At 26.2% G+C, this 22,352-nt stretch overlaps 1 protein-coding gene across 5 annotated transcripts in view; it reads left to right on the forward strand.

The window, feature by feature from the left end:
- The window catches only part of LOC127285439 (basement membrane-specific heparan sulfate proteoglycan core protein-like), a 389,597-nt gene that overhangs the window by 316,509 nt on the left and 50,736 nt on the right, over positions 1–22,352 (forward strand). For 3 of the 5 annotated variants that reach the window (XM_051311444.1, XM_051311463.1, XM_051311480.1), the window contains 2 exons: positions 7,551–7,701; positions 13,999–14,159. In XM_051311444.1, the coding sequence (XP_051167401.1) occupies positions 7,551–7,701; positions 13,999–14,159 (312 nt within the window). The remainder of the gene's footprint in view (positions 1–7,550; positions 7,702–13,998; positions 14,160–22,352) is intronic. The other 2 variants (XM_051311455.1, XM_051311471.1) reach the window with 1 other exon arrangement.

Here is a 22,352-nt window from a genome sequence, read left to right on the forward strand (position 1 = left end):
TTTTCATTTTCAAATTAAATAGTGAAATGGTCTCCGCAATTGTACTATTACCAAAATATCTGAAAAAAATTCGTTTAATTTTGAGTCGATTCAATTCGGCCATGATTGATATAAATTGATTCAATTTTTTGCATCAAAAAATGAGACCGTTTCGTGTATTATTTCTAAAAATTATACACAAAACGATCTCTTTTTGATATAACTTATGTGCATCAAAACGTTGCAAAGATTTGATGCAATTTTTGGTCTCAATTTGATACTTTTAGGAAAACTGTGTGCTGAACACAAATCCGTAAACGAAAAGTTCCTATCAGCTCTAGTTTTTGAGAAAAACGGGTTTTAAATGTTCAAAAATCGCGTTTTTGGCTAACTTTGAGTACCTCTAGCACTGAAATAACAGGTCGTAGAACCTTCCACTTGGGCTTAAATTGATGCTTAATGTTTCAACTATTATCCCCAAAAATGACCTATGTTGCACCATAATCTCAAAGTCATTTGTTATCATTTTTGATTCGCAAATATTAATTTTGTAAAAGTTTGAGCGCGTACCTCTATTAGAACCTTTTATTTGAACTTAAAATAAAGTTTGAATTTTAGTGATAGAACGTCCAAGCGCCCGTCCTGCCGGAAGGCTTTTTTGGATGGCCCTATATATATGAGGGTGGTAAAAAGGGAACTCAAAATTTTTTTCTGTCACCCTTTCTTATTAAAGTAGACGTAAAAACGAAAAAATTCATGCGTTAGACTTTAAAAAAAAAAATATTAAACCATGTTTCGAAGCCTTCAAACTTTGCATGTTTGCAACAAGCCAAAAAACAGTTTTTCGTAAATTCACTGTAAAATCTACAAAAACCAATATTTTTCGGTCTAACTACTCTCATTTTCTTCTGAAGCCTTCAGAGAATAAAATGTGATAGTTTATTTTTAAAAAAATTCAGTTTAAATATTTTTTTGGATTCGTCAAAAAAACCCTATAAAACGTCTTTTTTCTTTGAATTCCCTAGCCTAGGGATTTTAATTTACAAACTTTATGTTTACATGCGCTAAAAGCTTGTGTTTTTACCTTTCCAACGATATATTTTACTTTTGGATTATCTGAATCCATGTTAATTTTATAAAGCGATTTCGGAGGGACTCACGTGAGTCTTTTTCATCCTGCCGGAAGGCTGTTGGACGTTCTATCATTAGACTACAAGCCTCAAAAATTATATTATTCACTAATAACCTCAAATTTGTTGGTAACTAGTATTTAACTACAGAACTTATTTGGTAATATTTGAATAACTCTAGTCAATAAAATCAAAGGTGAGTGAACCTTCTTGTTGAGCTTCAATTCAATTTATCCCTTGATTGTAGTTCATAAAAATTACATTGCTGCACCTTAACCTCAAGGACTAGATGTACGCGCTCAAACTTTTACAAAATTAATATTTGCGAATCAAAAATGATAACAAATGACTTTGAGATTATGGTGCAACATGGGTCATTTTTGGGGATAATAGTTGAAACATTAAGCTTCAAATTAAGCCCAAGTGGAAGGTTCTACGACCTTTTGTTTCAGTGTTAGAGCTACTAGTTTTCTAATTTTGTTGGCCTGTGTTATTCTAATGGCTTTAAGAAAAAATATAAAAAAGAAATTACAAAAAAAGTTTTAATAGGAATGAATATTATCACAATGCTATTTCTAAACAAAAAAAATAGTTTAACGGACATAATTCTAATTGGGACAAAATTGAAGTCTTTTTAGAAAATTTACAGGCCCAGGATCGATTTTAAGGCGCAAAGAAGTCGTTTTAGTCGATTTACATTAAAAAAAAAGTCGATTTTTTTATTTTAATTAAATTTTTATTAGTTATTAAGTATTTTACTTTAAGGGGTTACACCACTTTGACCGCATGAAAAAATACACGTTTTCAAGAATTTTTTTTTGAAGAACGGAAATTTTTTTACTAACATTCAAATACATAATGTTATTATGCTACTATTAAACTCTAAAAAAAAATATTAAAAAAAATTTTTTTTTCAAATTACCTTTTTGGCGCTCCAAAAATCAATGGTCCTGCGGTGGCCCAGATAACTCACTCCAGATTTGAGCTAAAATAAAAAACCAAAAAGCATTAGTTTCTGTAGCCCAAAATCTAGAGAAATACGTATCCATTTTTAAAAATATGCATTTTTGACAAAATAAGGGGCCATTCATTAATTACGTAAGGGTTCTTAGGGGGAGGGGGAGGTTTATAAAATCTCTACATGGTCTTACGTCGGGCTGGGGGGGGGGGGTAAAAGCTATTCTTACGTAAGATTTTGTCAAGTATTTTCCATTTGTATTGTTTGTAATTAATTTTTTATAATTACATTAACCCCTTCACTGTCACTGACCTCTATAGCAGCACAAAAAAGTCGTGCCCTGTGTGTCACTGACTGCTATAGCAGCATAAAAAAAACCATTCAAAAGTTAACAAATCCGGCTGAAAATGCTTACTCGGGGGTTTTTGAGGTCGCAGAATTCAAATCTGAAGTCAAGAATAAAGAATTCAAAATGGCGGATCCAATATGGCGGACTGTAAAGTTTAAAATTGGTGGCACAAAAACTTCATTTTTACTGGACTGCGAAGGGGTTAATATTGTTAAAAACTAACGTAAGAAGGGGGAGAGGGGGGGTTCGAAAAATCTTTTGTATTCTTATATGGGGGTAGGGGGGGTCAAAATTAGCCAAAATCGTCCTTACGTAATTAATGAATGATCCCTAACGTTATTTATTTGAATTTTAGTAAAAAAAATTCCGTTCTTCAAAAGAAATTCTTGAAAACGCGTATTTTTTCATGCGGTCAAAGTGGTGTAACCCCTTAAATAACTAATCAGGGTTGCCACAAGTCAGGGAAATGTCAGGGAAATTAATTTTTGTCAGGGAAGTCAGGGAATTTAATAAAAAGTGCTGGAAAGTGTTGTAAACCTAGATTTTTATTAAAATATTCATTTGTTAAAAATGATAATTTTATAAAAATTATACAGAATTATTTGCAGAATTTTTATTTGACCCAAGTTTTATTTGATCGAAATTTCATTTAACACAATTTTTGATAGAATTTATATTTGATAGAAAAAACGAAAATGTCAGGGAAAAATACAAAATTTTTGTTTGAAAGTCAAGGAAATGTCAGGGAAAATTATTTTGAAATTTTTGTGGCAACCCTGCTAATGCTATTAAATATTAAATCCATTTTATTATTTCCTCAATTTTAATTAAGTAGGACAAATTTCTAATAAAAAAAAATTATGAAAACAATTCAATTTTAGAGTTTTTATTTGAAACTTTTTTAATTAATTTTGAATTTTTAAAGAAATATTAAAATTATTAAAAATAATTGAATTTTGAAAAAGTTATAGTTTGAAATTTTTAGAAATAATTAAATCTCAAAAAATTTCGTTAAATTTTAGACAATAATTCAATTTTACAGAATTGAAAATAATTTATCAAATAATTTTAGATAACATTTTTTTAATTTAATTAAACTTCAAATGATTTTTAATTGAAATTTTTTGGTGATTTTTGTTGATGAATAATTAATTAGAAATTGCAGACAAAAATTGGATTCAAAATTTTTTCAATTAAAAAATGCTTTCACATAATTTGAAAAAGTTTAAGATGGAAAAATTTAAAAATAATTAAATTTTAGAAGGTTATGAATAGAAATTTTTGAAATTAATTAAATTCAAATGATTTGTCAGAAATTGTAGTTTAAAATTTTCTAATTGAAAAATGCTTTGAGATAATTGTATTTTTAAAGAATATTATAAAAAAAACATTAAAAATTATTGAATTTCGAAAGTCTTATAATTGAAATTATTAAATTTCAGAAAGTTTTTGATGGAAAATTTAAAAAATAATCATATTTTTAAAAGGTTTTAAATTGAAATAAAGAAGATTTTAAGATTTGTATTGTATACTAAAAAAGACGTATTTTGTTTTACAATTTTGTAAAAAAAAGTCGAAAAAGTCGCATTTTATTAAAATAAGTCGAAAAAAGTCATAATATAATCCGAGGCCTGAATTTAAATACAGAGAAAAAACAACGGGTACAAATAAATTGTGATAAATTCGAAAAAAAATATTTGTTAATTTTAGAATTTGTATGTTTTTTTTTTAAATTGAAAATTTTAAAAACCCATACTAAAGGAACAATAAAAAAAAGTATACAAAAAAAATTGCAGATTAAAAATAATAGAAATTGTGGAAGAAGTTGAATTTTAAAAGCATTAACAGTAAAATTTAAACCAATACAAAGTTAAGTTATTTAGAGGTGTTAATTTTTTTTTCGACATATTTTTGGAACCTAAAACCATATTCTATGATAAAAACTTTTTTATAATAATTTTGGACCTTTTTTTAAAAACTTTTAAAAATTTGTTTAAAAATTTATTTTTGGTAAAAATTAAATTTTTTAAACTATATTTGATTGTTCAGTATCATGAAAAAAGTGTAGAAAAATTAACAGTGAAAAATAATTAAAATTGTAAGAGAAGTTTAAATTTAAAATTTTTAAGAATTTCGAGTTCAATTTAAAAAAAAAATTATTCACTGAGTTTTTTTTAATTTTTTATAAAATATTATATTTTAAAATACTCAATACACTAGATACATTGTAATAATCTGAAGAGGATGACAATTTTGGTATCGAAACATCGTTGTGTGATGTAATATAATAAAATTATTTATCCAGAATATCCTGAAAAAATGAATTTTTTTTTTTTTAAATAAAAGTAAAGTAATTTCTATAAAGTAGTTCTTTAATAGAGTTTACGATAAATATATAGATATATCTTGACAATACAAACTTAAACGGCAAGTATGTTTCTAAACTTTCTTCAAACAACTTATTTGAGCGCCATTATTTAACTTGGCAAAACTTTTTACTTTTCTTCTTTATTTTATTTATTTTTTTATTTATTTATTTATTTTCACTATACAGTCAGTTATATTTGTTTCCTTCTTTCTTTTAAGTTAATTTTCTACTTTATTATCGTAATTTACTTTTTCACATATAATACAATATTTTTATCTCTCGATTATCGTTTCGTTTAAAGTTTTCCTTTTTTTTTCTTTTAGTGATCAATTTATTTTATTTTTTTTTTTCATAAGAAAAGTAGACCTTTATAAAACATTAAAGTAAAAAGATTTTCCACTGTGTGTGTGGTAATTTTTTTTTCTCTAAAAAAAGGGTAAATATATACAAAAAAAAAAAAATTGTATTCAACTGAAAGAGTTATGGTATACAGCTTTCTTTACTTTCATTTATTCGCTTCATTTCCTTTTCTTTTCCAAATGCATAATTTGCACCTGCAAGCTTAAACTTTTCATATATAATTTCGCCTGCTTTGATGTTGGTTTTTATTTGCATGACGTATACACTTCGCAGAAAAAAAAAGTTTTTCTAAAGAAATGAGGAGAATTTAAAATTATCTTTTTAACGTTTTAACATTTTTCAAAAAAAAAAAAAAAAAAAAAAAAAAATGAAACACAGGAAAATAAAATTTTATTTTTCTACAATTTTTTTTCACAAATCCTATATTATGATAAACGTTTACTCAAGTTTAAATTTTAATTCATAAAACAATGTTTTTGAATTTTTTTTATTATTTTTCAAACAGAGTGTTATTATTTTAAAATTTTTATAAGTTTTGACAATTTATTAAATTTAATTGAAACTTATTTGAATTAATTTATAAATTATTTATTTTTTTATGTCATAAAGCATGATAGCAGAAGATCGATTCGCAGAAGTATCAGAATATATGTGGACGATTCTACGTCAAATTTATGGTTGAACTTTTAAATTTGGCTAAATACATTTTTTTCAAACTAAAATACATTTTTTTCAAACTAAAATACATTTTTTTCAAACTAAAATACTTTTTTTCAAACTAAAATACATTTTTTTCAAACTAAAATACATTTTTTTCAAACTAAAATACATTTTTTTCAAACTAAAATACTTTTTTTCAAACTAAAATACTTTTTTTTTTTATTATAAAAATACAATTAGAATGAAAATTTTTTTATACAATTTATTTAAACAAAAAAAATTTATCAGACATCCTCTTAAATTTTTTGCAAAATCTTTTCAGTATATTTAGAAATATGTATTAAAATAAAGAAATTTTTTTTTTAAAAAACGTTCCCAAGACAAAGAAGAATTAATTTATTCTAAAAATTTGACGTTTGTAAAATTCGTAACTATTATTTTTAAAAAAATAAATAAATAAATAACGTTTATGATGAATGATTGAAAAAAAATATTTTTTTATCTGAAATTTTATTTAATTGAAATGTACTAAATTATAATTACAAAATTAAATTTTTTTGCCTATAAATTTTTTTTTTAAATTATCAATCAAGAAACGTTATAAAAAATCTTTTATACAAAAAATTATAATAATTTGCATAGAAAAAAAATTGAAAATAGGTCTATATTTAAAAACCAAAAATTCATAACTTACTCTCTAAATTTGAATCAGCGGAATCTCGCTGATTCTCAGCTATAAGTATACCACTGATTCTAATCAGCTTATATGCACTGATGAATTAGTGGAATTTCACTGATTTTTCAGCGTATATCCGCTGATTGGTACCAGTGGTATACTTATCGCTGATTCAAATTTAGAGAGTAAAAATTCGGGCACTTAAAATAAAATAAAAAGTACTTTTTTTCTCTATAGAACGAAAAAAAAACTATATATTTAGCCGAATGTAAAAAATAAACTATAAATTTCGATTTGAAATCGCCAATATATATATGGGGCATTCCACGGGAGATTTTCATTCAAAATTTTTTTTTCCCCGAAACATTTTTTTTCGAAATCTATATGAAAAATAAGGATATACGTATTTTTTTATTTTTTCATTTGAATGGAAGTGTGTTTTTGGGACATTTTTTAATCTATTGTACTAAGAAATTAAAAATTATGCTATATATGAAATTTGTTCATTTTTTCTTAAATTTTTCAAATATCTGCTCAAAAATAACGTTCATATAAGAGAAGCAAAAAATTAAAAATCGAAAGTGTCTCTTTTGAGAAAACTCACTTTTTGAGTTTAATTTCAACTTTTTTGTTACTTCTCTTATAGGTACGTTATTTTTGAGCAGATATTTGAAAAATTTAAGAAAAAATGAACAAATTTCATATATATAGCATAATTTTTAATTTATTAGTACAATAGATTAAAAAATGTCCCAAAAACACACTTCAATCGTTGACGTTAAATTTCAAAAAATCATAACTTCCTTCATTTTTATCAAATAAAAAATTAAAAAAATACGTATATCCTTATTTTTCATATAGATTTCGAAAAAAAATGTTTCGGGGAAGAAAAAATTTTTGAATGAAAATCTCCCGTGGAATGCCCCATATAAAAAAAAATTGTTTAAAAAAAAGTAGATTTTTTAGAAGTAAAATTCCTTAATATCCTGAAAAATTTTCCATTTAGTTTCTTTTCAATGATGTGAAAATGTGCTGGGAATTGAACAGAACGTTTCTAATCTATGTTTCAGCTGCACAAGCGAAAATCCTAGGACCAGAAGATGTCTACGTGAAGAAAGGTAGTACTATAAGCCTCACGTGCACGGTTAATGTGCAAAGTACACCCCCGAGCAGCGTTTCGTGGCATCACGGGAGTGCAGTAGTGGATTTCGACAGTCCCAGGTATGCACTTGAACCAAGAAAATTTTCCTCTTCTCTCATTCGCTAACTCCATTTACTGTCCTTCGTCTTACAATTTCCATAGAAATATATACATATATATATATATATATATATATATATATATTTCTCACTATACTTCTCTTCTTCCTTCTCGTCGTCTCATATTCACTTTATAACTTTAAAACATATATATACTATCTCTCATAATTTTCATTAATTATGGCTTATTCAACTTTGAAAATTAGTTTTCATTTCAACTTTATTATTATCTTTATTCTACTTGAATTTCCTTAGTTCATGTTATAGTGTAAATTTTCACTATCATTGAATTAACATATTTTTAAATCCACATTTTGAAACAATAATATTTTTATAATAAAAAATTTTCATAATTTTAATTAATGCAGTTTCAGCTCATTAACATAATCTCAAATTCATATTGTTTTTTTGACAGAATTTCCATTAAACCGACTTTTTTATTTAAGGAGCGATCCATGGCAAAACTAAATTTTGATTCTACTTATATTTCGTGATTTGATATTTGTTTATAGGGTCCTAAATAAGTGTACCAAAAGGTTTTGCAAAATTTTTAATATTTTGCAAAGTATTTACAATTAAATAATTTCGTCACATTTTTTTAAAAAAAATTTTATCAAGTAAACTATCACTGTAAAAAGAAGGTACTAAAACAGTACCGATTTTAGGTAGGGGAATAGTGTCAGGGTTGGACACTTGGCCTTTTTTAAATAAGAACACTAGCGCCACCTGTGTGCGTACGTGACGAATCTTCTAGTAGTGTAACCTAACTTTTTGTGGCATTACATTTTTGGAGAATCAAAAGTAGCGTCCCTGTGACTTCGGTGCAATCGAAGAGACAAAAAAAGTTTTGTTTGACTTGTGAATAAACCTAAAAAATGTGTAAAAAAAAGCAAGAATTCGGCAAGGTAAGCTTATTAAATGTATTGTGGGGTGCATAATTTAAGAAGAAAAAAAGTGAAAAATCGAATCGCGACACATGTCTGGTTATGGTTAGCACAATTCGAAAATGATGCTTCTAGTTAGGGTTGGACACCCATATTAATTATGAATTTGACACAATTTATAAATAAATAAATAATTATAAATTTTATTTTATTGATATTTCAGTGCAAAATTGTGCCAAAGATATTAGAAAAATAATACTTAAATTGTATAAATTTTGTTCATCATTTCATTGAGTTATTTGGAACAATAAAGCGTTATTTTTTGTAATTTGAGTTCATTCCTTTTTTAAACCCATGAAGCTTTACAATTTGTAAACAATAAGTAAAGATAAACATGAAAAAATAAGAATAAAAAACATTACAAATGTTATTTTACGTTTTTATTAATAGTGCGTTTCGATTTTCAAAAAGTGTCCAACCCTGACTGAAAAGTTCAACCCTGACTAGATTTTTTTTTTAAATGTTTATAACTTTTTTAATTTTCGACCAATCAATTTACGGTCCACAGCAAAAGTGTTCCTCTTTTGTAGATCTTTCCACCCATATACCACAATTGACTGACTTTATCTAAACAAAATATTTATAAACAAAACACCAAAACTGTGTCCAACCCTGACACTATTCCCCTATCAAAATAGAACCAAATAACAATTTAGTACCTAAAGTCGGTATTAAATTAATATCTTTCGTTTTACAGTGATTGATCGTAGAAAAAAATGTTGTTATTAATAATAATATTTATTTAACTTCAGCCTATTGTGCCAGAAGTGGACTTGGTTTACAATGTTTCAAACTTACATATACATTCACAGAAAATTAAAAGGCATTAAAATAAGCTGCAACGCTTATTATTTTAATCCAATTTTGCTTATTTTAATCCATTTTGCTATTAAAAATTAAAATAAGCAAAATTGGATTAAAATAATAAGCGTTGCAGCTTATTTTAATACCTTATAATTTTCTGTGTTCATATCGATATCTTTCTTCATCTTTTCGTTTCTTTATAATTTTTCTTTTTCCTTCCACAATTTTTTAACTATTTCAACTTTTATATTTCCATAACTGTCATCAATTAAGCTAAAAAATCTCTTTTCTTCGTCATCGCCTAATTCAACAAACCAACTTTTCGCAACTTCACAATCTTTATAACGTAGTGTTCTAAACAATCCCAATCCTTATATAACATAATTTACATTTTCTTTTTTCTTCGTCCAACCAATATTTTCTATAATTTTCAAAATTTCCACACCTTAAATTTGCAATTAAACTGAATCTATTTCCAACCTTATTATTTGTTAAATACTTTAGCATTTCATTGTTTTCTTTGATAACCCTATACCTATGTTATTACCTTACCTATGTTACGCATCAATTCTTTCTTATATCTGTCTCTGTACATCACGTTCTGTTAATCTAATCCTGTTGCTAATATCACGATTTCGATTCATTAAACTCTCTATTCCTAAACTATTCCTATATTGTAATACTTTTCTCTCTTTTTTCCATATAATGTATCCCAACCTTCTTCTTTTAATGTCTGCCAACAAAAAATGTTGTTATTAAAAATTGTAAAGAAGACATTAAAGTTTCAGAATATTATTTTTTAAAATGACTAAAAATACTAAAATAAATGACTAAAAAATAGAATTTTAACAATTTGTTTTAACCTTTTCGTTCCCAAGCTAATCTGAGAACTTCAAAAAAGAAAAGTGCAATTGTTCTTACAGTTTTTCGGGTCGCTGATGACGAATTTGAGGTCAGATTTTTCAAATTTTTAAAATTCAAAATGGCGGATACAACATGGCGGACAATTTTTTAAAAGTGATTCAATCCGCTGGAAAATGGCTACTCTGGGGTTTTTAGGGTCGCTGATTACGAATCCGGTGTTAGTTTTCAAAAATTCAAAATGGCGGATCCAATATGGCGGACAAATTTTTGAAATTGTTAGATTCGCCTGAAATTTGTTACTCGGAGGTTTTCGGGGTCGCTGATTACGAATCTGAAGGCAGATTTTTAAAATTTTCATAATTCAAAATGGCGGATTCAACATGGCGGATAAAATTTAAAAAATTGACCGAATTCGTTTCAAACTCGCTTTTCGAGGGTTTTTGGGGTTTTTTTTTCTTAACCTTTAAACTGATTTAGCGGTCTGACAGACCGCTATTAAAACTTTCATCGCTTATAACTTTTTTTTAAAGCGTTTTTTTAAAGCGTTCTAAATTATGTAAAAATAAAAAAATTAAAACGAAACAATATAGAAATTGACTTTTTAATCATAAAAAATAAAAAATATATACAACAATTGACTTTACAAAATTTAAAATCAATAAAATAACATAAAAAAGGAATAGCGGTCTGACAGACCGGTGAAATCAGTTAGTGTGATTTTTCGGCACGTATCAGTTTAAAGGTTAAATTCGTCCACTATATTGCAAACATCTTTGAATTTTTAGAAATTTCAAAAATCTGATTTCAGATTCGTAATTAGTAACCCCAAAAACCCTCGAGAAGCGAGTTTGAAACGAATTGGGTCAATTTTTTAAATTTTATCCGCCATATTGAATCCGCCATTTTAAATTATGAAAATTTTAAAAATCTGCCTTCAGATTCGTAACACAGCCACACAAAAAAAAGTACCCGGGCCGGGGAATGAGACCAACATTTCTTGATGTATTTTGATGCGCTGAACACGAATCTGAAGTCCGTTTAGCTCCATCACGTCAGGATTTTGACATAACCTCAAAAAACATAGCTGATTTTAAATGACAGAAGAAATTTTTTAAATAATGACAGATTTGCTTGAATCTTGTTACTCGGGGGTTTTTGGGGTCGCTGATTACGAATTTAACGTCAGATTTATAAAATTCAAAATGGCGGATCCAATATGGCGGACGAATTTTTAAAAAGTAGTTGGATTTTTACAAAAATTTGTATCATGGGGTTTTTTTGAATCTATAACTATATAGAGAAAATAAAAAATAAAATATATAAATAAAAAATAGGAAAAGAACTAGGCGCAATTGCGCCTACATCTAGGGTTTCGTGGCACTTTAAATTTTAATTAAAAAAAAATAAATCAAAAATAAATAATTTAAAAATAAATAATAAAATTTATTTTATAAATTTTATGTACTATTAAATTTTATTTATTTAGCAAAATTTTTATTATAAAAAAAAAATTTATGGCAAAATTTTTAAAAAATGGCAATCAAAGAAAATCAAAAATTGGCAAAAATCAAAATTGAAAAAAAGGTAAATGAAAGAAAAAAGAAAGAGTGGCTGTGGAGTGGAGGTCTTTCTTCTATCATTTATCTTTTTTGATTCACAAACAAAAACATTAGGTAAAATGTCCATTCGATAATGTCCACTATTAAGACATGTCAACTCTTGGACATGTCAACTATACTGCCGCCCCAACAAGAATAACCGTATCTGCATTTAGGATGAGTCACCTACTTGCCACTGCCACTGCCACCAATAAGTGACTTAACCAAAATGTAGTTACTGCTACTCTTGTTGGGACGGCAGTATAGAGACATGTCAACTATAAGGACATGTCAACTACTGGGACATGTCAACTATAGGGACATGTCAACTATTGGGACATGTCAATTACTGAGACAGGTCAACTACTGGGACATGTCAATTACAGGGGCATGTTAACTAATGGGACATGTAATGTCCATTCAGTAAATGGAGATTTGGGATCTGTGGGGTCCCAAAATTCGAATTTGGAATCTGTGGTGCCCCAAAATTCGAATTTGGGATCTGTGGGGCCCCAAAATTTGAATTTGGGATCTGTGGTGCCCCAAAAGTTTAATTTCGGATCTGTGGGGCCCCAAAATTTGAATTTGGGATCTGTGGTGCCCCAAAAGTTTAATTTCGGATCTGTGGGGCCCCAAAATTTGAATTTGGGATCTGTGCCCTAAAATTTGATTTTGGGAGCTTTGGTGCCCCAAAATATACTACGGACAGACGGACGCCAAAGTGAAACTATAAGGCTTTCGGCCATGGGCCACGAAACCCTAAAAAATAGAATTTGTTAATATTTATTTATTCTTAATAATTTATGTATTTATTTTTTTTATGAGCCTAAAGTTTTGAACGTTCAAATGAAGGAAATTTCTTTTACAACTTCTTTAAGTACGAATTTTATTACAAAATATCTTAAGAGAAATTATTAATTTAATAATTAATTAATTTAACATTTCATTTTACATAACCATTATAATTTTTAATAATTTATAGATTGAAAAAAATATTTCGTTCATTTGAACGTTCAGAACTTTTGGCTCATTTTTTTTTAGTAAAATTTATTTTTATTTATATATAGTTTTATTTGCTGATAAAAACAATATTTATTATTTTTGAGGTTATGTCACTCGAGTTGAACCACCTTAAAAGTCAAAAATATAACAAATCTGAAAAATAGTAATGTTTTTTTTTTTTGCTTTAAAAATAATATAATTGGAAATATACGTTAAGATTCATAGACGAGGTATATAAGGTTTTTAAGTTTACTTTTTTTTCGTCTCTAAAATAAGCTCGACTTTGATTGAGAACTCAAAAAAAAGAAAAAAAGAACGAAGACTCTTTAACTTTCTCTCCAAGAAGCTGAGAAATTAAGTTGAAAAAAATTAACGTCCTATGAAGTTTTTTTTAACAAGCCCAAGAAATGAACTTTAAGAAAAAATCAACCCTAGAAAGTTTTGAATTTAATCAGTTTCTTTTTAGTATTACTACATATTCTATAGGGCATTTCGTTTCCGGGTCAATGCTTTCACATTCTCCAAGTATAGGACAATTGAATTTCAATTCTTTTTTTTTTGGATTCATTATTTCAATTTTCGATAAATTAATCCGATTTGATTCTGAAATTCAATCCTCTTGAATCTCTTGATATTTTAGAATTGGAAAAAATTGATTATTTGAAAGGAATTTATATATATATATATGTATTATAAAATGAATTTAACTTTTAATTACAAGTTTTCTCTGTAAGGAATAAAGAAAAAAAAATAATCAAAATAAAACAATTATTGCCTGACAGGAAATGAAATGAAAAACGAAAAAGAAACTTGGCGACTATTTTTCCCGATAATGTTGAAATTCCAGTTGAAGAAACTCACTTGAATTGTTATAGATTATCTGTGGAAAAATAATCAGTCTTTGAAGTTCCGATACGTTATGTTTATATATATATATATATATATATATATATATATATATATATATATATTTGTCATTTCTATAAAAACATATATAATGTTTCTATAGTTAAAAGCAGTTTGCAAGTATTTGTGATATAATACAGCGTTCACCACAGGGGCGGAGTTTCCTTGGAGACGGAGAAAACTGAGAGTGGAACGACAAGTAAGCTCTTGGTGACACAAGCCAGATTGAGCGACAGCGGAAATTACACCTGCATACCTAGTAACGCAAATCCTGCCAGTGTGATGGTCCACGTACTGAATGGTAAGTGGTTTTTACATTTAATGTGAAAGTCAATCTATTACGACACTCTCTCTTTCTCACCCCTCTCTGTCACTCAACATGATTAAAATGCAAGAATGACAAAAATTAATGAAACTCTTCCAAAAAAGAAAAATTGCAATTTTCTTCTCATATATTAAAGAAAAACTAATCTAAATATGTTCAAGAATTTCCTATACTATATTATAATTTATGCTCATGAAATTTGTGTTCGTTTCACTTTTTTTTCTTGATGGGTAAGTCCACGTCAGAAATATCAGAATCTGCAAGTGGTTCTTCGATTTTAATGATACTTGGTAAAATTATAGCTTTATATAAGAGCAATGTGTAAGTAAAAGGAATTTTTAAAATATCTAAAATTGTAGGAGTTATATCACTTTTAATTTTGATACTGCATTTTGTTCTTTCCTTTATATCTCGGTCAATTTTCAACCGATTTTGATGAATCAAAAACGTTTTTTTTTCAGAAAATTACGTATTTTCAGAAAATTTTAAAATAAAAATAAAATTTTGTTATTTAAATAGAAAAAAGTAAAAAACAAAATTTCTTTTAGATTTTTTTTCAATTTCGACCTCTTTTTTTAATTTTTAATTTTTTAATAATATTCCTTTTTATTTTATCTTTAATTTAAAAAAAAATTCATCCTGGAGACTTTTTTAGATAACGTGATATCGTTCTTTAAATATTCACATCTCAAGAAAACTAGGATCCAGATTTGTGTTTCTACTTTCATTTGTTTTATAATATTATTGTTACAAACTAGAAACTTTCGCATAATAATGTTTTTATTTTTAAATTACTTGACTAAAACAAGTGAGAATTCAAGCAAATCAATATTTTATTAATAGATTTGAAGCAAAGTTTTTATTTTTTGTAATATTTATAATTTAAAATAAATTGTAATGAAACCTTAACAATGCAACCTGAAATTGTAGCTGAAGTTTTTAGCGCTTTCTTTTAGAGGATTCTAAAACAAATAGTTATTCATAACCATAAAAAATTTCAACAAACAAATGAAAGTAATGATAGAAGCAAGTCCTGCGGTTTTCAAATTGATGAAGACTTATAATACTTAAAGGACGATATCACGAGATCTAAAAAAGTCTCCAGGATGAATTTTTTTTTAAATTAAAGATAAAATAAAAAGGAATATTATTAAAAAATTAAAAATTAAAAAAAAGAGGTCGAAATTGAAAAAAAATCTAAAAGAAATTTTGTTTTTTACTTTTTTCTATTTAAATAACAAAATTTTATTTTTATTTTAAAATTTTCTGAAAATACGTAATTTTCTGAAAAAAATCGTTTTTGATTCATCAAAATCAGTTGAAAATTGACCGAGATATAAAGGAAAGAAAAAAATGCAGTAGCAAAATTAAAAGCGATAAATCTCCTACAATTTTAGATATTTTAAAAATTCCTTTTACTTACACATTGCTCTTATATAAAGCTATAATTTTACCAAGTATCATTAAAATCGAAGAACCACTTGCAGATTCTGATATTTCTGACGTGGACTTACCCTATGTTAAATAATTTTTAAAAATTTACAATTTAAAACATAATGAAGAATGATTTTTTAATGTGAAAAAAACTTAAAAAAAGAGTAATTAAGGTTATTTGGACAAATAATTGTTATATAGTAAAAACTTGCTCATTACATGTACATTAGTCAATATAACTGTATAGAATGTTAAAAACAATTATGATAAAATGTTTCGTTTTTGACGTAAAAAAAAAGAATTACTTTGTTTTTGTTTACAACTAGTGGATTGTATAATGATAAAACTAAAAATTACTGTTTTTTTGGAAAAATTAAATCGTTTTTGATATTTTTTGCAAATTTTTGAAAAATTCGATTTTTGACATCGAAAAAATAGAAAAATAATATAATTTTGATAAAATAAATATGTTCATAAAAAAAAATTGAGTTGAAATAGATGGAAGAATTTAGTTTTAAACGTTTTCTGATTTTTTTTTTGCAAATTTTTAAATACCTAAGCCTATCTCGACATTGAAAAATTTGAAATATCATTTAATTTTGTTAAAATTCATATTTTTTTCGACAGAATTCATTTAAAATTGATTGAAAAAAATTAGTTTTAAATATTTTTGATATTTTTAAAATATCATCTGAATAATTACTAAATACTTTTTTTCAAAGAGTGGAGTATAAAATTTTTCAATTTGAGTATAACACCGTCCGACAAAATTCAATTTTTTTTTTTTGACCCACAAAAAAATCCAACATTTTCGGAAACTAGGACCCGAAAAAAAATACCCGTGTCTGGCTGTTTTGTTAGATCAAGTCGTTGGTGGTTTTTAGGGGTTGAAAACAGCCCCTAAATAAAAAGTGACAAGATATCTTTTAAAAATTATTAATATTTTATAAAACTTGGTATCTGGGGGTTTTCGGGGTCGCTTATTATTAATCTGATGTCAGATTTTCAAAATTCAAAATGGCGGTCAAAATTTTAAAAAGTTATTTTTTTTTAAACCTTGATATCTAGGGGTTTTTTGGGTCGCTGATGACGAATCTGATGTTAAATTTTCAAAATTCAAAATGGCAGATATAAAATAAAAAATTAATAACTTTTTAAAAATTTGATCGCCATATTGGATCCGCCATTTTGAATTTTGAAAATCTGACATCAGATTAATAATCAGTGACACGAAAATCATTTTCGAAAATGTTAAATTTTATTGTGGGTCAAAAATTGTGTCGGACGGTGTAACAGTTAAAAAATTTTCGTATTGTTTTATATGAGCCAAAAGTTCTGAACGTTCAAATGAACGAAATATTTTTTTCAATCTATAAATTATTAAAAATTATGATGGCAATGTAAAATAAAACAATTATTAAATTAAGAACTTCTTTTTAGATATTGAAAACAATATTTTGTATTAAAATTCGTAATTAAAGAAGTTGCAAAAAAAAAATTTTTAATTTTACATCTTTTGTAAATAGTTGATTATTTTTCACTCCCAAATACAATAATCATATTGTTTTTTGAACTTGTGTAGCGAAAATAATAATATGTTCAATTTGGTTTATTATTATGTTCAATTTTGTTAAATTTTCGATAAATTTTTGTTTAAATGGCACTTTAATTATGATTTTTCACATCCCGTGATATTTCCTTTAAACCCAGCAAGAATAATTATTGGTTGTACTGTATCTTTTTTTCTAAATATTTTAAATTCGGATTTATATGGTCCACACAAATTGTCATTTTCTTTTGCTTTATATGAGAAAGATGAAGGTACACTAAACGTGGCTTTTGCACCCTATAAAAATTAAGTTAATATATTAAATTTTTTACGTTAATTAATTTATTTATATATATATAGTGCGATGTAATTTTGTTTTGTATAATAATCCACATTTTATGAAGGCCAATTTTATGTCAATCTGTTTTTATATATAAAATTAATTTTTTACAGTTTTTATTATCTGAAGAGACCCAACGTTAACGAGCGAAAGATGTAATATGTAAAATTATAAAAATAAAATGTGGATCTAATTATTATACAAAACAAAATTACATCGCATTACTTATAAAAAATCTAAAAAAAACATTACATCTCTACTACTATACATGTACATGAAATAATTTTATCATTATTGTTGTACACTTACTTTTTCAATCGGACAATGAGTAACATCTGCGATAGTTTTCAAAATAAAGGTCTGAACTTTTTTATCAATTGTACCGGTTTTATAAACACCGCACAAATTTTCAAGATTAACCGAGACAGTTTTTTTGATCTTTGGAAATTTAATATCAAAACTGGCCTATATATAACAATAAAAAATATACTCATTTATTTAAAATTAAGAAAATATTTTATAACTCAAATTCTATTTTATTATTTGATGCCTATTTGTTACGTGCGTAGCTAATATTGAATATTTTATTTATTTACTCTTAAAGGATTTATTTCTGTGTTAATTGGTTCATTCCATGTAATTTCAGTTTTTCCATCTTTTTTTTCAAAAGTTACATCAGTATAATCTCTTACTTTTGCAATACGTCCCCAAGTTATTTCAACTTTTTTATCCAATGCCTTGAAATATTTTCAATAAAATATTAAATTATTAGTTATTAATTAAATTATTTGTGGTAAATATTTATTTTTGTGAGAAAGTTAATTTTTTCAATTTTATTTAAATTATATTTAATTAAATAGAGTTTCGATATTCTGACTGGTACAACAGAAACTTACATATCGTTTCTTTTTATCAACAGAAAAGTATAAAAGTTAATTGTAAAAATTATCTATAAAAACATTAAGGATAATAACTGGTTATTGTCACGTCACCGTAACTTTTACATTCATAATTATAAGAATCCTTTTAATCAATACCGAGTTATATGTCTCTGCGACAAACACACGTGTTTTTGTTACGCCTCTAAATACTCTTCTCTTAAATGTTCAATTTCCGCCCTTTTGTCGCGCAACTAAACATCTTTCTTTTATATATAAAAGACCCCTGCGTTTTGTATCCTTCTACGACAATCTACTGTATTTCTATTTCTGTATACATACAAATAGAAGCGAGAAATCTTTTATGATACCAGAAGAGCTCACACCCCCACAAAACAAAATGATCCCTTTCTAATTTTCCCTATGTGCTAAAATCAAACGATGTAATAAATGCGCTCTTTCCAATTTTCCTATGTGACGAACCCCTGTGGTATCACCACATTAGAAGAGTACAGCTGCGAATAACCGTAGTCATACTCTTTGTATCTTGAAGAAGCTGGTTCACACCCCCCTTTTTTACGTTCAACTGAGAGAGAAGGACTGAACTTTGACTTCCAAAATTAGGGTGAAAATATATAGTAGGACAATAAAATTTTATCTATTCTCTTACGAAAACTCAGTATAAAAGGACTACATTTTCATGGAGAGATCAGTTCTGGAATCCTCTTCATACGTATAACATCAACCAGTTCTCTAAACATCTTCATACGTATAACATCCACCAGTTCTCAAAACATCTTCATACGTGTAACATCTACCAGTTCTCAAATTATCTTCATACGTATCAATCTCATTCTTGGTGCCAGTCGACGTCTTATAGTACAAGTGCATAATTCTCTTATATCAAAGTGAAAATCAAGCATCAATACCCTCTACATTAAACGAGGATCATCACTACTTATTGCATTGGGCAATTATCTATTCTTCCTTTATTTGGAAGAGACTCATTATTCGGACATTCGTCACGCCTAATAGAACTCCGGACCTGCGGTTATACCTGGGCCCGTCAACCTTCCGGACGTCATAAACTCACGCTGGTACTAGCTCTTTTTCCTGTGTCAACAAAGGACACAGCAGTGGTCCTTTTCTTTATTGAAACTTATCTACTACTGAATTTTAAGGTAAGTGTCTTATATTTTCACTCCTAACTTTCTAAACTTGTCGTATATTTGTGGTAACCCTTACATTCCTTATTTCAGTTGAATGCTGAACTCATTTCCTGGATTGGTTGGTTCGAGATTCCCTCTCTCTCACATAAGAACGAACTATTTTAACCCTAAAAATTTGTCTAAATAAAATTGTAACTTAATTATAAAAATTTCTATTCTCTTTCTTACCTGTACCCTTAGTTCAGAGCCTTCTGCTCTGTAAATGAAACAGGATTACCCTGAATCACCGAAGCGGAAATAAATAAAAATAAAATATAATTTCTAAAGTTATTTCTTATTTTTGAGACGTAACATTATTAATAAAAAAATTTTTTTTTAAATAATGTGTATGAAAATTTTTAGTTTTAAGAGTTATGGGCATTATTCTAGAACTTTTAAACTTTGAGGTTAAAGAAAATTGATTTTTTTTTTTTTTGAGGCACATTCATGAAATTAATTTTATTGGCTTTAGAATTGATCAAATGACAGAAAAAACTTTGCATGATTCACTTTTACACAATGTTATTTTTATTTTTAACATAACGTGTTACGTTAATCGTAAAATTAGTTTTTTTGCTCATGGCCTCGTTTTTAGAAGGTATAGTATATAAAATTATAAGTCTAGTTCTTGAAATTTGAAATAATGGATTAAATATGGCGGACTATTTTTACAAAATTTCTTTGATTTTTAGAAAATTTGATGTGTTAGGGTTTTTAAGGCCATCACAGAAAAAAACTGAGGTCAAAATGAGTCGGTGGACCGACTCATTTTGAACTGCAACAAAAATGAACCTCGAGAAACTCATTTTGAACTTCAGGCAAAAAGCATCAAAATGAGCTAGATCCGATTCATTTTGAGTTCAAGTTAAAATGACAATTATAGTCAATTAAGAAGCACTTTATCATAAAACCATTAATCCAAATCATTGTTTTCAATGAACAAACAGATTACACTTGAAAAACTTTGTTTCTTAAATCCGATTCATTGAATTTATAGAAAACAAAATAAATTATTTTTAGGTTAAAAACTTCTGAATTGACAGAAATAAATACCAACCATGCAACACGAAACATGAAATTTAACGGCGCCACTGTCTAAAAACCAAAGATAATGGCGCCAAATTTAAACTTGAAACTATAACCAAAAATAAAGTGTTATTCATTATAATAATGTAATGATTGTTATAACATATATTAATAATATATATTTATAATTATATAATGTATTATAATACATATAATATATTATAATTATATAATTGTAAAATATTATTATCTCTCATATAAGAAAAATTATCATAATGAAATAAGCATATATTTTAATTGAACATCTTTATTCACCTGAAAATAAATTATTACAATTTGTGTAACAATAATTTTTTTTAATAATTGAACTGATAAATACCCCTGCATATATTATTTTTATTATGAAACATAAAAACTTAGTCACATTATATTACTTAATAGTTACACTAATGTATAGAATTATGGCATTATATCATTTTTAATAATAAAAATAATACTTCCAGGCATCTTAAGAACTAATATATTGTTTTTACAATTTTTAAAGTTTTTTAGAAAGTAATATCGTCTTAAATTAATAAAAATGAAAGAAAATTTCGTTTTATTATTAAATCTCTTGAACAATAAAACGTTTATAAACTTCGTTAAATTGTTTTCATAATTAAAAATAAATTTCAAAATGAAAAAAATGTGAACAATAGTGCCTTTAAATAACAATTATCAAGACATTAATATTAATTAATATTATTAATATTAAATAAATATTAATATAATTAATTAATTCTTGTATATTTTACAATTATTATATATTATCTATTATTATATTTATATTATACTATTTTAAAATATAATACATATAATAGTTTATAAATGAATATTATAAATATAATATATAATAATAATTTATATTATACATTAACTATAATTATTCAAATTTATTGTTAAATTAAAGTAAAAAATATTTCTACTATTTCAATTTGAATATTGCGCCAATGTGGCGCTGCATACATAAGTTGCAGTTGTTGCCAACATAATAATCTTAAAATCTTGAATTTCAACAGAAACTAACATAACCTGACATTTGATCCGGATCCGGTTCATTTTGAGTAACTTGAAGTTAGTTGTTGTTCATTATGATACCGAATTCAGAATGAACTGCAACAAAAATGAACTCAGTTTTTTTCTGGTCCACTGATTACAAATGCAAACTTACTTTTCATTAAAATTTGAAATCCAAATATATGATTTAATATTAAGGACACCAAAAAATTAAAACGATTTATAAGGAATAATCATTTTATTATTGTGAAAAAGTGTGTTTTTTGATTCATTCAAAAAATTACAAGAATTATAAATGAAAAATAAATAAAATAAATCACAAATGTAACATTTTATCTCAGAGTAGAATTTCTTGTCGAAGAGCGAGTTCTTATTTGACTATTTTCATTATTAGTCTTTTAACTAACATCTTTTTTTTGTTTCTTTAATTGTGATACATTAACTTGAAATTTGTAATTAAAACCCAAAAAACGTACACAATGTCAATTTCAAGAAAATCCGTCAATGTCTTAATTGTTTCTCGTCAGTAAGAATATGTATGGTAATAAAAGTTCATAGTTTTTATCACTTATATACTTTCTATAGATAGTGTGAAAGTTAACGATTTTTTTTATATACTTTTATAAGATAGAAGAATAGATCACAATGATTCAAAAGTATACTTAGAAGCTAAATTGT

Source organism: Leptopilina boulardi, unplaced genomic scaffold (genome assembly GCF_019393585.1).
Source record: "Leptopilina boulardi isolate dan_hultmark-lab unplaced genomic scaffold, ZJU_Lbou_2.1 LbouV2_121, whole genome shotgun sequence".
NCBI lineage: Eukaryota > Metazoa > Arthropoda > Insecta > Hymenoptera > Figitidae > Leptopilina > Leptopilina boulardi.